Source organism: Drosophila elegans, unplaced genomic scaffold (genome assembly GCF_018152505.1).
Source record: "Drosophila elegans isolate 14027-0461.03 unplaced genomic scaffold, ASM1815250v1 contig_183, whole genome shotgun sequence".
NCBI lineage: Eukaryota > Metazoa > Arthropoda > Insecta > Diptera > Drosophilidae > Drosophila > Drosophila elegans.
Window position 1 is genome coordinate 9588309 of NW_024545550.1, and position 11893 is coordinate 9600201.

At 37.8% G+C, this 11893-nt stretch overlaps 2 protein-coding genes and 2 non-coding genes across 6 annotated transcripts; 2 read left to right on the forward strand and 2 right to left on the reverse strand.

Annotated features, from left to right (window-relative positions):
• Nucleotides 1-187: 187 nt before the first annotated feature.
• LOC108144716 (F-box/LRR-repeat protein 20) lies at nt 188-10691 on the reverse strand. Of its 3 annotated transcripts, none has more exons than XM_017269811.2 (9): nt 9970-10691; nt 3482-3598; nt 3339-3422; nt 2748-2842; nt 2506-2683; nt 2258-2446; nt 1905-2198; nt 1626-1838; nt 188-1567 (listed from the first exon to the last, which is right to left on the reverse strand). In XM_017269811.2, exons 1-9 carry the CDS (start codon nt 10003-10005, stop codon nt 1460-1462), a joined length of 1314 nt encoding a protein of 437 aa, XP_017125300.1. In that variant the 5' UTR covers nt 10006-10691; the 3' UTR covers nt 188-1459. The 3 variants fall into 3 exon arrangements, with proteins under 3 accessions (XP_017125300.1, XP_017125301.1, XP_017125299.1); XM_017269812.2 differs by lacking the exon at nt 9970-10691 and adding an exon at nt 7219-7355; XM_017269810.2 differs by lacking the exon at nt 9970-10691 and adding an exon at nt 4066-4791.
• A 257-nt stretch (nt 10692-10948) lies between these two features.
• LOC108144272 (small integral membrane protein 12-A) lies at nt 10949-11456 on the forward strand. The gene is made up of 2 exons (XM_017268958.2): nt 10949-11175; nt 11244-11456. The coding sequence occupies exons 1-2, from the start codon at nt 11046-11048 to the stop codon at nt 11378-11380; spliced, it is 267 nt and encodes an 88-aa protein (XP_017124447.1). The 5' UTR covers nt 10949-11045; the 3' UTR covers nt 11381-11456.
• A 21-nt stretch (nt 11457-11477) lies between these two features.
• On the reverse strand, nt 11478-11550 carry Trnar-ucu. The gene has a single exon. It is a non-coding gene; the product is annotated as a tRNA-Arg (tRNA).
• Nucleotides 11551-11768: 218 nt separating this feature from the next.
• Nucleotides 11769-11841, forward strand: Trnam-cau. Its single transcript has one exon. It is a non-coding gene; the product is annotated as a tRNA-Met (tRNA).
• The last annotated feature ends 52 nt before the right edge of the window (nt 11842-11893 follow it).

Sequence of the window (11893 nt, forward strand, 5' to 3'; positions counted from 1 at the left end):
ACAACTCTTGTTTTATCTTTATCTTTATCTTTTTGTTTTTGTATTTTTTTGTGTAAATATGATTTTGACTTCTTTTTGGTTTTTCTTTCTAGGAAAATATATGGTAGGTGTAGGTATATGTTTGTATGACACCATTTGCTTAGCTTAACTTTAAAGAGAGAATACAATGAATCAGGAAAATATCTCATCTGGTATCGTTTTGCGTTTATTGTGCTTTATCTCTGTGTCGAGGGGTTAAGTGTGGGGATAATGGGTTAATCCTATTCCCCAGCTCACAACTGCTCAATCTCTCGAGGATTGGATATAGTTCTGCTAGATAGGGAAACCTTTCAGTTGTGGAAATAATATATTATCTACTTAGTTGTGGTGGCTCAAGTTGTGAGCTTATAGCGAGGGCTAACGATTACTTTCCTGCCCCATTTATACATTTTTCAGTGGATAATACATTACAAAATATACTGTTCAAGTATCTGTGTGAGTCCAGACGGTGTATATAGATTTATTGAATTATTTATGTGGGTACTGTTTTGTGTTTCAGGGAAGATGATCCAGTGTGTGTCGTTTGTTCGTTGTGTAATATACATGGCTATACAAAGATATAATGCTAATTGCTGAACAGTTTTAGCTGGCACTAGACTTGAGTGTGGATAATCAAAAGTGAAATTAATCGTACCTCAGATAGTGAGTGTAAATGTGTGTTTGTGTGTGTTTTTGAACCCTTTGTGGTTCTATCGACATGTTTCGGAATTTAGAAAAACTCCAGTGGTTTTGTTTTTTTTTCGGGGGACCAGTGAGAGATAAAATCAGAGCGTGCTCCAGATGGATTTATAATTTAGTCATAATTTAGCAAACATTTAATACAGGCATGCGTGTATGGGAGTTAAAACTAATCGCGCATAATTGCAGTTTCTAGCCTAAACACACATAACATTCAGCGGAACCACCTGAAGCTGCCGCGGATCGGGCTGCACATCTACATAAATATATATATATATATATACAGGTTTGTATAAGCTAGCAATTCTTCGGGCTGCAGTTAATAACAAACATAGAGCATGGGGAAGGCTAATACAGATACAGATTACACAAATGAGGGTCTAGTTAACGTAGCATATTAAATAAAATAATCACAATTTGATGCTGGTTTCTGCGAGTTTTTGAAACTCGCTCAAAACTAAAACTAGGGTTAGGTTTCGGTTTCGGTTTCGTTTAAGCCGCTGCTGCAGGCGGCTGTTGCTGCTGCTTGCGGCTGTTGCTGCTAATCCGGATCTTGATCTGTATATGTAACTGCATCTGGCGGCTATGTGGTCATCGCTGCGTCAAGCAGGCCCAGCAAGTACATGCAGATCATCGAGACGAGGGTCAGGCTGAACACCATGGCGAACATGACGATGCACACGGGCCATCAGTCCGTGGCCGTCTTGCGCATTATCTTCCTGGCGAAGCCGATGGCCGTATCTCAGAGAATCTCACAGCAGCGGCAATAACGTGGTCGATGTCCGCTGGTCACAGCCGGCGGCGTTCCGGGTGCAAAGTAGGCATGCACCTTGATATTTGGTAGATGGTTCTGTACGCCACATAATTATTAGATAAATTTGTACTAATTAAAGCATATACAATCCCACCTTCAGCTTGCGTATGGCGGTGCGGGTGATAAGCTGACAGTCGAATAGCTCAATGCGCTGCAGATTGTGGCAGGACACCAAATGCTCTAGCGTTCGGTCCGTAATCAGGGGGCAATTGTCCAGCTCCAGTACGGACAGAATTTCCGCAGCACAGCTGCCAGTGGTGAGATGTCGTATGCCATCATCTGTGATCAGCTCACAATGCGAAAGGGTCTATTGCAAAGTATATAAATTAAATCATCTGCAGATAGGATGTTAAGGCAAGTTGATAAAGCCTACCAATTTCTCTAAGCTAGGACAACCAGTGGCCAGATGGGCCAGCGTGAGGTCCGTAATCTGGCTGCACTCCTCCAAATCCATTCGCTCCAGATACTTGCAGTTCCGCCCCAGCGCCTGGAAGCCGATGTCGGTGAAATTGCGACAGCCGGACACCTCCAGGGTGTTCAGTAGATGATTGTGCTGCGAGAGCGACAACAGCGTGAGATCGGTGAGGTCTGCGCACTTGGACACGCACAGCTTTTGGAGCTTGTGGCAATTGGCGGCCAGTTGGCGGATCGATGAATCGCTGATGGTCTACATTAATTGTAATTAGAAATAATTTCCCAATTAATTGAATATTATATTATACTCACCTCACAGCTGTGTAGATTTAGCACCATTAAATCGGGACAGTATTTGGCCAGGCACATTATGGCATTGTCGTTTATCTGTTTACAACCTTTACTGCTGAACTTGCGCAGTTTGACGCAGCCGCGGGCCAGCGCCTCCACGCCATTCTCGGAGATCAGGTGGCACCAGGACACGTTGATCTCCATGAGGTTCTGCGGGAACAACCCGATAAAGTATGCTTATTTCGTATGGGTTATTCAAGTAAACCTACTGGACAGCCATCGGATAGATACTTCAAGCTGTTGTCTGTTATGTTGGAGCACGAGTCCAAATTAATGGCCGTTAATTTGGAGCAATACCTGCTGATGGACTGTGTGGATATGTCGGTTATCTTCTTGCATTCCGACAGATCCAAGTGTTCAATATTGTGGCAGTGATTCGCTAGAGTTCTAAAAATATAAAATATTCATTTTATTTCTTGCTTTGGAGTGGTTCTCATTTATGGATACTCACCTCACGGACTGATCTCCCACCGATTGGCAGCCACGAAGCGATAGTGATTTGAGGAAACCGCGACATCGCTGCGATATATTCTCAATCACCGGACCCTGTTTAAAAGAAATAAATATTTAATTAGTAATTAGCTATATATAATTAATAATAATACAATGCTATTCTTATTATCTGTTAACTATTTATAAATAAATGTTACTTTTTGTTTAGTTTTACTATTTATATTGCTTAACATTGGTTTTGATTACTTTATTAATTATGGAACAATATAAAAATGTCTGTTAATCACATAATTTTAAGTATTTCAATAAGTTGTTCAAAGTTGTATGAATATTTTAAAGTTTAGATGTGTTTTTATGAATTTTCTATGATATATGATTTTCAATGAATTAATTTTTCAGTTAAATATTGTACTTGTGTTTAAGCTAATATAACATATTTGAATTAAATATAGATATATGCCTCTAATAAAATTGTAATTTATAGAAAACATAGCACCCTGCAGATCTAACTTTTTAAGATAAAATTAAAATTCTGAAAACTGCTTGCTCGTGGCTTTCGTTATCATCTATTAGATGCCCCAAAGCTCACCTCGATATCACGTTGAAAGTCGAATAGATTGATTTTCTGCCAGCTGGATCCATCGAGGGCCAGCACGTTCCAATATTTGCATACCTGTAGTAGCATGAAAAATTCATTAGTGGGAAAGACTGGGAAACTGCCAGTTCATTTACCTGTGCACAGCGGCATAGTGAGACAACATCCAGGTAGGAGAAGACGCGCAGCAGTACCTCCTTTGGCAGTTGTTTGATTAACTCATCGTCCAGTTCGGTGGCGCCTAGGAATGTTTGCTGAAACGGACACAACATGGCGGATGAGTGATACAATTGAAAGTGAACTCATTTCTATGGTCTGTGAAGTTTCCAAATTGGAGATGTGGGGATGGCTAAACAAAATCAACTGACTGACTGATTTCTCAAGTGGTCCCAAAATAAAAAAAAAAACATTAATGAAAACCAATAGATTCAATTGAATTCCGGAACAAAACAAATTAATTAATGGAGGAATCGCAAGACGAGAGAGAGAGAGATAGAGGTAAAGCGAAAAAGAGACAGAGCGATTTGAGGAGGGTTTTAAGAGGATTTCTTGAGCGCTATATGTACAAAATGCTGGATCAAGATGATATAACGACCGCTGAGGTGGGTAAAAATGTCATCGAAGGTGGGTAACAATGGGTAATTTTTTGTATGTTTTTGTTCATCTTCCTTTATACATTTTTTGTTTTTGTTTTTGTTTCTTTTTCTTATTGATTTCTTACGGATTGATCCTCCTGCTGATCTTGAGTGCTGTTGATCCTTTGCTGATCAGCTAGGCAAACCTCTGGCGTTATCGAAGAACTCAATGAGCAACTATCGCTGCTGCTTTCCATACTTTTGGGGTTAATGTGTACACCAGGTAATGGATTGATAACAGGCGTTGCACTGCCAAATGTGGCAGAGCGCCAAATGGTGCTGCAAAAGCCGCTGATAATGTTGCTGCTGCTGTGATTATTGTTGCTGTTGCTGATGGGAGGGCTAATGTTGTTGCTGGAGTTGCTGCTGCTGTTGCTGCTGTTGTTGCTGCTGGCATTACCGTTCAGTTGTAAGCTCGGATTGTGATTGTTGTGGCCGTTGTTGCTGTTGTTGTTGTTGTTGTTATTACTGTGATCTGTGGCACTACTGATGGCGGTACTATGGGTTTGGCTGCTGGTGCCGCTGTTGCTGCTGAAGCTGGCGCTGATGCTGCTGCTGCCGCTGGGCGGGCACAACAACTCGATGCTGCCGCTGGCATTGCCACCGCCGCTGCTGCTGCCTCCGCTGCCGGCGTTGCTCGTACCGTCGCCGCTGCCGACGTCGACGACGCCTTTCTCCGCGGCGCTGGCAAACATTCTCGGTCTCGGTTCTTATCTGCTGCTGCCTGTCTGTTCTCCTCTGCCGATTCAATTAACCCTTCAGCACTCTCTTTTTCGTTTCTTATTTGTTGTCAGCTGGTCGGCGCCGTGTGAACGCTCGATTAAATTATTCACAATTTGCGTCTTTAATACGTTGCTCCCTGATCAGTTGGGAATCGTTTGCTTATTTTTGGCCCAGCTCGTTTTCAATTTTTATTATTTTGAAATCATATACTGCAGCAGCAGGAACTGGTTAAACGCTGTTTCTTTTTTTGCACGTGGAAAATAGAACAACAGCGGAATTTAATACAAGACAAAATAATACAAAAAAAAACAGAAGCAGAGAGTTTCGGACATCAAGGTTGCGGGCGTGCTTTAATTGAAATGCGCACCCAACTTTAAGCTCTTTGGGGGCTACTTCCCCTTCCCCACATCCACCACCCACTGTCGTGGCATTCAACTTAAATGAAAAGTCATCAACGGCAATTTAAAAAAGGCAATCGATCGAACGTGTGACGAATTTGAGTGAAGCGTGAACAAGAAATAAGTGTGTATAAATAACACAAGATTGAATTGATAACTGAAATATATACCTTTAAATACATGCAAGGTACATTGCATATTCTAGCAGTTTAGTACCAAGCTATAAGGCAAAATTTTAAAACACTTTCAAAACTCCGAACTTATTTTAAAATAACAAATTTGTATTTAAAAAAACTTTAAATTAATATAAAAATAAAATAATTTTTGTATTACTGAACTCAATGCTTAAACATTCATTTCAGTTAAAGTATTTTTATTCTTTAAAATTTTTGTGTTATATTGATTATGTTTTTAAAACGTTTGCGTCAAAATTAACCATTATTCAACCGTTACCGCTTCAGTAGTTTTAATTAAGTATATTTAAATTTAAAAAATTCCGCCACGAAGCTAACAAAAACTTGAAATTCCACAGAGCAGGGTATAGACATATTTAACTTAACAATACAAATTCTTTTCTTTGTCAAAAGGTACTGTAAATGGCACAACAATTACAGAAGCTCTATGAACACAATACATGTCAGTTATAAAATTGCTGTTTTCACAATTGTATAGAGGCATTCATATGTATGAGATTCAAATAAAGCGATTGAAGGTCCAATAAATTATTGATTGCAACAGATCTTTAACTAGAATAGGAGTTGAAATAAATATATAGTAATATTCATATGTTCATATTCAATTAGTCCATCAAAGGATGACAAACTATTATCAATTTATGACAAAAACACTTAAAGTGGCCTGAATTCAATCAGGGCGAACAATTGGATCACACATATGCATACGACAGTGGAGGTTAACAATATAGTTGAAAGCGCATACTTTTGCGAAAATATATTTTTAAAGTAGTTTTTATTAAACGTTTTTTTTTAATATTTTTTTAAGGGAAAATAACCAGAAACAAGCTAATAGCTGAAGAGAAAAGAGCTTGTTGATTTAAAGAAAAAAGGTTTTTAAATTATTCAACCAATTTTTTCAAAGTTTTAAATACAATAAATAATCAAAAATAAAACAATGTACAAATTCTTTAAATAGTATTTTGAATTTTTCTCAAAAAATGTTGCTTTAAGCCATTTACAAGCCACCAACTACTATTATTTTGACCGCTGCTTTATATCGCAAGGCGCTATATCTTTCGCACGTACTTATGCAAATTCAAGTGCAGCTGAGACCCCAAATAGTTTCAACTCAATTCGCTTTAAGTGATGGAAGCGACAAGTGCAAGGCATTTCACTTGATTGCTGCGTTTTGCATAGTTTATTATTTATTTGATCATGCAACACATGGCGTATACGTAACTTAAACTAAAACAGCTGACAAAAAGTAAGAGCAAAACAGGGTGGAAAAGTGGGCGGTTGGTGCGTGTGGAAAAAGTAAACAAATTAAAAATTCCCAGTCGGGCATTTACTTTCCAAGTGACCTCGAGCGCAAAAAAAAAGAGGAATAAATGCATATACAATACATGTATCGCATATGTATGCATATACCAACCAGCCCACATGACAACAAATCTGGGCTGCATTTTATATAAGCCATGGCCGGGTCAGCTGGCCCACAAAAACAGTTGAAAGTTGATAGCACTGACAGACGACAAGCATGCTTCCGTTCTATATAGTTTTGGTATACTATATACTAGCAAGCTATATACTCATATGCATGTCAGCAAGGTCAGCGAATAGGGAAAACTGGGTCAGCATCCAAATTGGGTTGCACTCAATGCTTTTTTTATTGTCGATAAATATAGAAATTCATAAGGGGTAAGCATAAAACAGCATTTATAACACAGGTGGAATGTTAAAAAAAAACCTTTCAAAAATCGCAAAGCAGGCAAACAATATACACACAAAATCAAAAAAAAAAAAAAACGAACAGCTGATGACACACCAGTAAGGAAAAACAGGCGGAAAAGCCCATAACAACTGCAATTAAAGAGCTGGAAAAGCAATCAGCACTGCACAAAACACACTTTTTTATGGCACATTTAGATATAGTTCGCCCTACCATTTGTTTATATTTTCAGTTGGACTGGCGTGAAATGGATTTTTCTTTCACTTTTCCCTCAGCTGCGAGGAAAAATCGTGTAAATGCAGAAACGCGAGACACGAAAAACGCAGGAGAGCTGCAATTTTCACGAGACAACATCGATGACAACAGAGCGCAGAATGAGAACTAAGTGGAGAATCGAGAACTCAACGCTGCCAGAGCTCGAAAAACAGCTGGCCCACAACAGCACTCTCTCTCTCACTTTATTTCTCTCGGGAAAATGCATTTGGGGGAGGCGGGACATTGCACCCACACAAAGGTCGAGCAACCAAAAGCTGGCTGAAAAAGTCTCAATGAGAGCGAGTCTTAAAGCGAAAGAGAGAGTCCAAAAGGGGACTAATCGTCCATAGACAACTAAAAAACTTCATATACCCTTGCTACTACTACTTGAACTCTAAGGCAGGGTCAATCAGGAAATTAACACAAGGTCTACGTTTGCAGTTTGAAGTATATGTTTAAATCGAAAAAAAGCCAAAGGTCTTTCAAAGTTTTTGCTTTTTCAAAAAGTTAATATTAATAAAAAGTCTTTCTATTTGAAAAAGAAGAGTTGTTCATTGCATTAAACTAATAAATTTAATATGCCTTTGTAATTTAATAATTTAGTTTTTTTTAGGTTTAGGTTTTAATGGTTTTAAAAAGAATATTGCTGATATTTTGATATATTACCCAGCACACCGAAAGGGCTTTAGACTTAAGTATTAAAAAGACAATTTTCTTAAGGAGAAAATGAATTAGTTTTTCGAATATTTACATAACATGGCAAAAAAGAGTATACATTGTAAAACAGGGTATCGATATCCCCAATAATAACTGTAAATACGAGAAGACCACCTCTCTCATACTCTCCCATATCCGTATGCCTCCCACACTCTCTTTTTCACTTGGTAAATCTGCAAGGGTTGCAATGCTGCCAGACTTTTTGGTAGTGCCGTCAGCTGTTTATCGGGCAATCTGTTTACTTTCGTTTGTTATTGGCTTTTGCTTTGGGTTCTAGATAAGTTAAGTACTCCAAATACCAAATACCAAGAATGGACAGTCAGTAAGCCCCAAAATAAATAAGCAATTCGGTGCGATTAAAGCATAGGAGAACGCAATTAAAATGAGTCTTCCTCTTTTTCCATTCCCAGTAATTAACGCAAGTCCACGGAAAGAAATCTTTATCAATTCATTTACAGACTGATATGTGGATCAATACTTAATACATATAAAATTCTGCATAAATATTTAAGCGCCATTTAACAAAAATTTGATCATAATATTAGATAATTTATGACCTGATCTATTATAATAGTTAGAATTAAGATGGTAATAAAAATAATGACAAACCTCAAAATTTTAAAAAGTTAAATCCCAAATGATTATATTACTATAACAAAATCTCTGACAGTGTCCAAGAAATTGGTAAATTCCGCTCATGAGCTTCTTTTCTGTTTGCTTATTTACTTTACATTGTGTGCACATTGCACTTGGTGAAGAATTTCCAATTTGTCAGAAGTCCTCACTTCGCAACTGGTCATTGGTTAATGCTTGGGGGTGTGTTGACAGCGAGTTTATTGCACTTTTGTCGCAAGACAAACATATAATTTTTTGAGGGAGGGTGTGAGACATTAGCCACTTACACTTTTACAAGCTGGGCGAATTCCTGTCGCTCCGACAAAGGCGATGACTCCTGTTTGTATTCCGTATTCCTGACTTCAAAGGCAAAGAACTCGCTTTGCCATAAAAATAAACGAGATGCAGTCTATTTTAGTGGGATGGGTTTACGGGAGCTGGGGCAAGTGGAAGTGGCTGACTAACTGTCTGGATCGGCAAACAAACAAAAGAGCAACAGCACGTCTTGAGCTTGAAAAACAAACGAGGGAAGAAAATACCCCAGGCAAGCACAAGCAAAACCCAAATATATTCTTGCGCTCCCATGCTTTTCAAAATCCATCATTATACAAATATAGCGCTGTTCCTGATAAAATAATGTTATTTAAAAAAAAAAACGATTTCTTGGTGAGCCATCAGCTATTTATCTAACAATCTGATTACTTTGCTTTGTTATTATCTATCGCTAGGAGGCACTGATAATTTAATCACTTTAAAAACCAATAAAAAAAATTAAAACAAATAACCTAATCGAATGTCATTGACTCGACCTAACATTTTTTTTATACATAAACAATATATTTTCCATTTGTAGAAGCAAGGATTTAATGGAAAATAGAGAATATTGGTAAACTTCAAGGGGGCTCCATTAAACTTAATTTCTGATTAATTATCTATCTCTCGAAAACCTCTTGAGATTTTAGAGTTCGAGGGAAGGTCAACAAGCTTTATTCTATCATTTCCTTTATACTTGTGAACAATCTTTAATTAAAAAATTCGATTTAGTACAAGTTTTAATAATTGCAACCCATGATGTTTTAGAACCACTTTCCCAAAATTGTTTTTGAAATATTTCAGTCATACGATTCGCAAGAATTTTGCGTGGATAAATCTTTTTTAAAGCATTTTTGACATTTTTAGAAACATTTCAAAATTTTTAAATACTGCAATAAAAACCTACCGGATTGCTTAACAGCGACCAAAATATGTAACAAGGTATTAAAATATTTGAAGAAGACAAAGAATGCTTATAAAGTTTTGTAGATACTTTCTGTCCCTTCAACAATTTTTTTTAAACCTCTCAAAATGTTATGATCACATCGTTAATCTCTTACTTACATCGTAACGATGATGATTGCGTCCCGAATTGGTCATTTTACGCGTGGATATATCTAGAGATCCAGATCCAGATCCAAATCCAGAAATGCAGTTTTTCCTTTCCCTTTCGGTTATTTCTTGGTTCTCCCTCTCCCACGCTCTTTTGGTATTCTTTGTTGCCCCCGCTCTCTTTGTGTGTGCGTAGGTGTTTGTGTGTATGAGAGCAGGAAATTATGCGTCGTCTGCTGCGATTGTTGTTCTTCTTCCTCTTACTCCTTCTTTCTCTGTCCACCGTTTGTTTCTGTTGTTGTTTTTGCTGCTGCTGGTAGTTCTTTGTTCTGATTGCGTTGTAATTGTTGAATGCACTTATGTAGTTGTTGTTATTGCGGAGAGAATATAATGATATCGGTGTTTTGCTGGTATTGGTGTTTTGCCTACATCACAAGAGATCTCTGTGTTAACTGCAAAAAAATGCAGCTATCCCGATATTGGCATTATAAAAACAAAAAACGGCAAAACAACAACTCGCTTCGTAATGCGTAAATACGTTTTTCCCGTTCTTGCATCTTTTTCGCCGTGCCCTTTTGTGCAGATATTCGCTTGCCCGCTCGTAGCGCTTTTCTAGTTTCGCCTGATTTTTTCCCGTTTTTATGTAATTGCGATTTTTGCTGCAAAATTTGTAATTGCAATATTGCACTGCCGATGAAAAGAGAGAGCACAAAAACACAAAAAAATTGTGTGACCGTAATGCGCAAGCAAAAAAATCGAATAGAGGTTGGCGCAATCAGCCGTTAGTGTGCCCGAATTCATATACAGGGATGGAGAATCTTGAAAAATGTTTACCCAGTTAGAAGAAGTTATTTGCAAATCGAAATTAACCTTTATTATATTTTAACTACGTGTTTAAGAACTTTTTGTTTTTATATTGAAAGAGTTTGAAAATTTTTAATAAAATATTTATTAAACTTGCTCTTCAACTATTTCCAATAATCTGGCATCTCTATCAGCTGTCTGATTTTATAATTTTGCACGCCGCTTATTTCGTGTTTTTCCGGTAAATTTCTTTAAATCTACCAAAAACAAGGACTGAAGACAAGATGTGGCCCATTGTAATGGCTCTCCTAAAGCGTAACGCTGTGTATATCACATTACCAATTGCCGGCGTGGTTGGTTTCATTGGTTATAATCTGGAGAGTTGGCTATCTGATAAATATACCCCATACAGTCGTGAGTTTTGTTTGGCATAAACCGAACTTTCTAGTTAAAAGATATGTAAATTTATAATACCCCTACAGCATCCATTCAAGAGTTACGCGCCCAACGTTTGACAGAAGAAAGTTTAAACTCAAATGCCGCCAATGTGGAGAAATTACGACTCAGTAGTCCTGTGCTCGAACGCAATCTTTCCCCCTCGCTGCAGCCCAAATCCTAGAGTTAAACATGACCATGAGAAGTTATCTATAATAAAGTGTTGTTATCAATAAAACAAAAAAAGATACGCCAAAAAATTTACTTGAACTCTTTAGTTTCATCCCTTGCGGGGATCGAACCCGCGACCTTTGGATTAGAAGTCCAACGCGCTATCCTCTGCGCCAAAGGGACAGGTGGAGGACGGCTTTCCAATGACTCATACAAGACAAGTGGAGTTTTTACAGCTGCAAAACGGATAAAACAGTTCTCGAGCGACTTTAATTATTTAATAATTAGATTTAATAACAATGACAATCCATCTGTTCATTATTTTAGCATTTAGAACAAATTGTGTTCTTAATGTAGAACATATGGGGGTTGAAGTACTCTTTAGCCGTATTTCAATCATAGCCTCGGTGGCGCAGTTGGCAGCGCGTAAGTCTCATAATCTTAAGGTCGTGAGTTCGAGCCTCACCCGGGGCATGTAACTTTTTTTTTCTTTTTTTTTATTATTTTTTTTGTTTTGTTTCTTTTT

Bases quoted from the DNA above. Each gene is read 5' to 3' on its own strand.
- LOC108144716 (XM_017269810.2), bottom strand. From the start codon at position 4,674: ATGTTTGCCAGCGCCGCGGAGAAAGGCGTCGTCGACGTCGGCAGCGGC. The intron at 3,423-3,481 runs GTAAATGAACTG...ATGCTACTACAG, and splicing joins CACTATGCCGCTGTGCACAG to GTATGCAAATATTGGAACGT. The intron at 2,684-2,747 runs GTGAGTATCCAT...TTATATTTTTAG, and splicing joins GTGGGAGATCAGTCCGTGAG to AACTCTAGCGAATCACTGCC.
- LOC108144272 (XM_017268958.2), top strand. From the start codon at position 11,046: ATGTGGCCCATTGTAATGGCTCTCCTAAAGCGTAACGCTGTGTATATC. The intron at 11,176-11,243 runs GTGAGTTTTGTT...ATACCCCTACAG, and splicing joins TAAATATACCCCATACAGTC to CATCCATTCAAGAGTTACGC.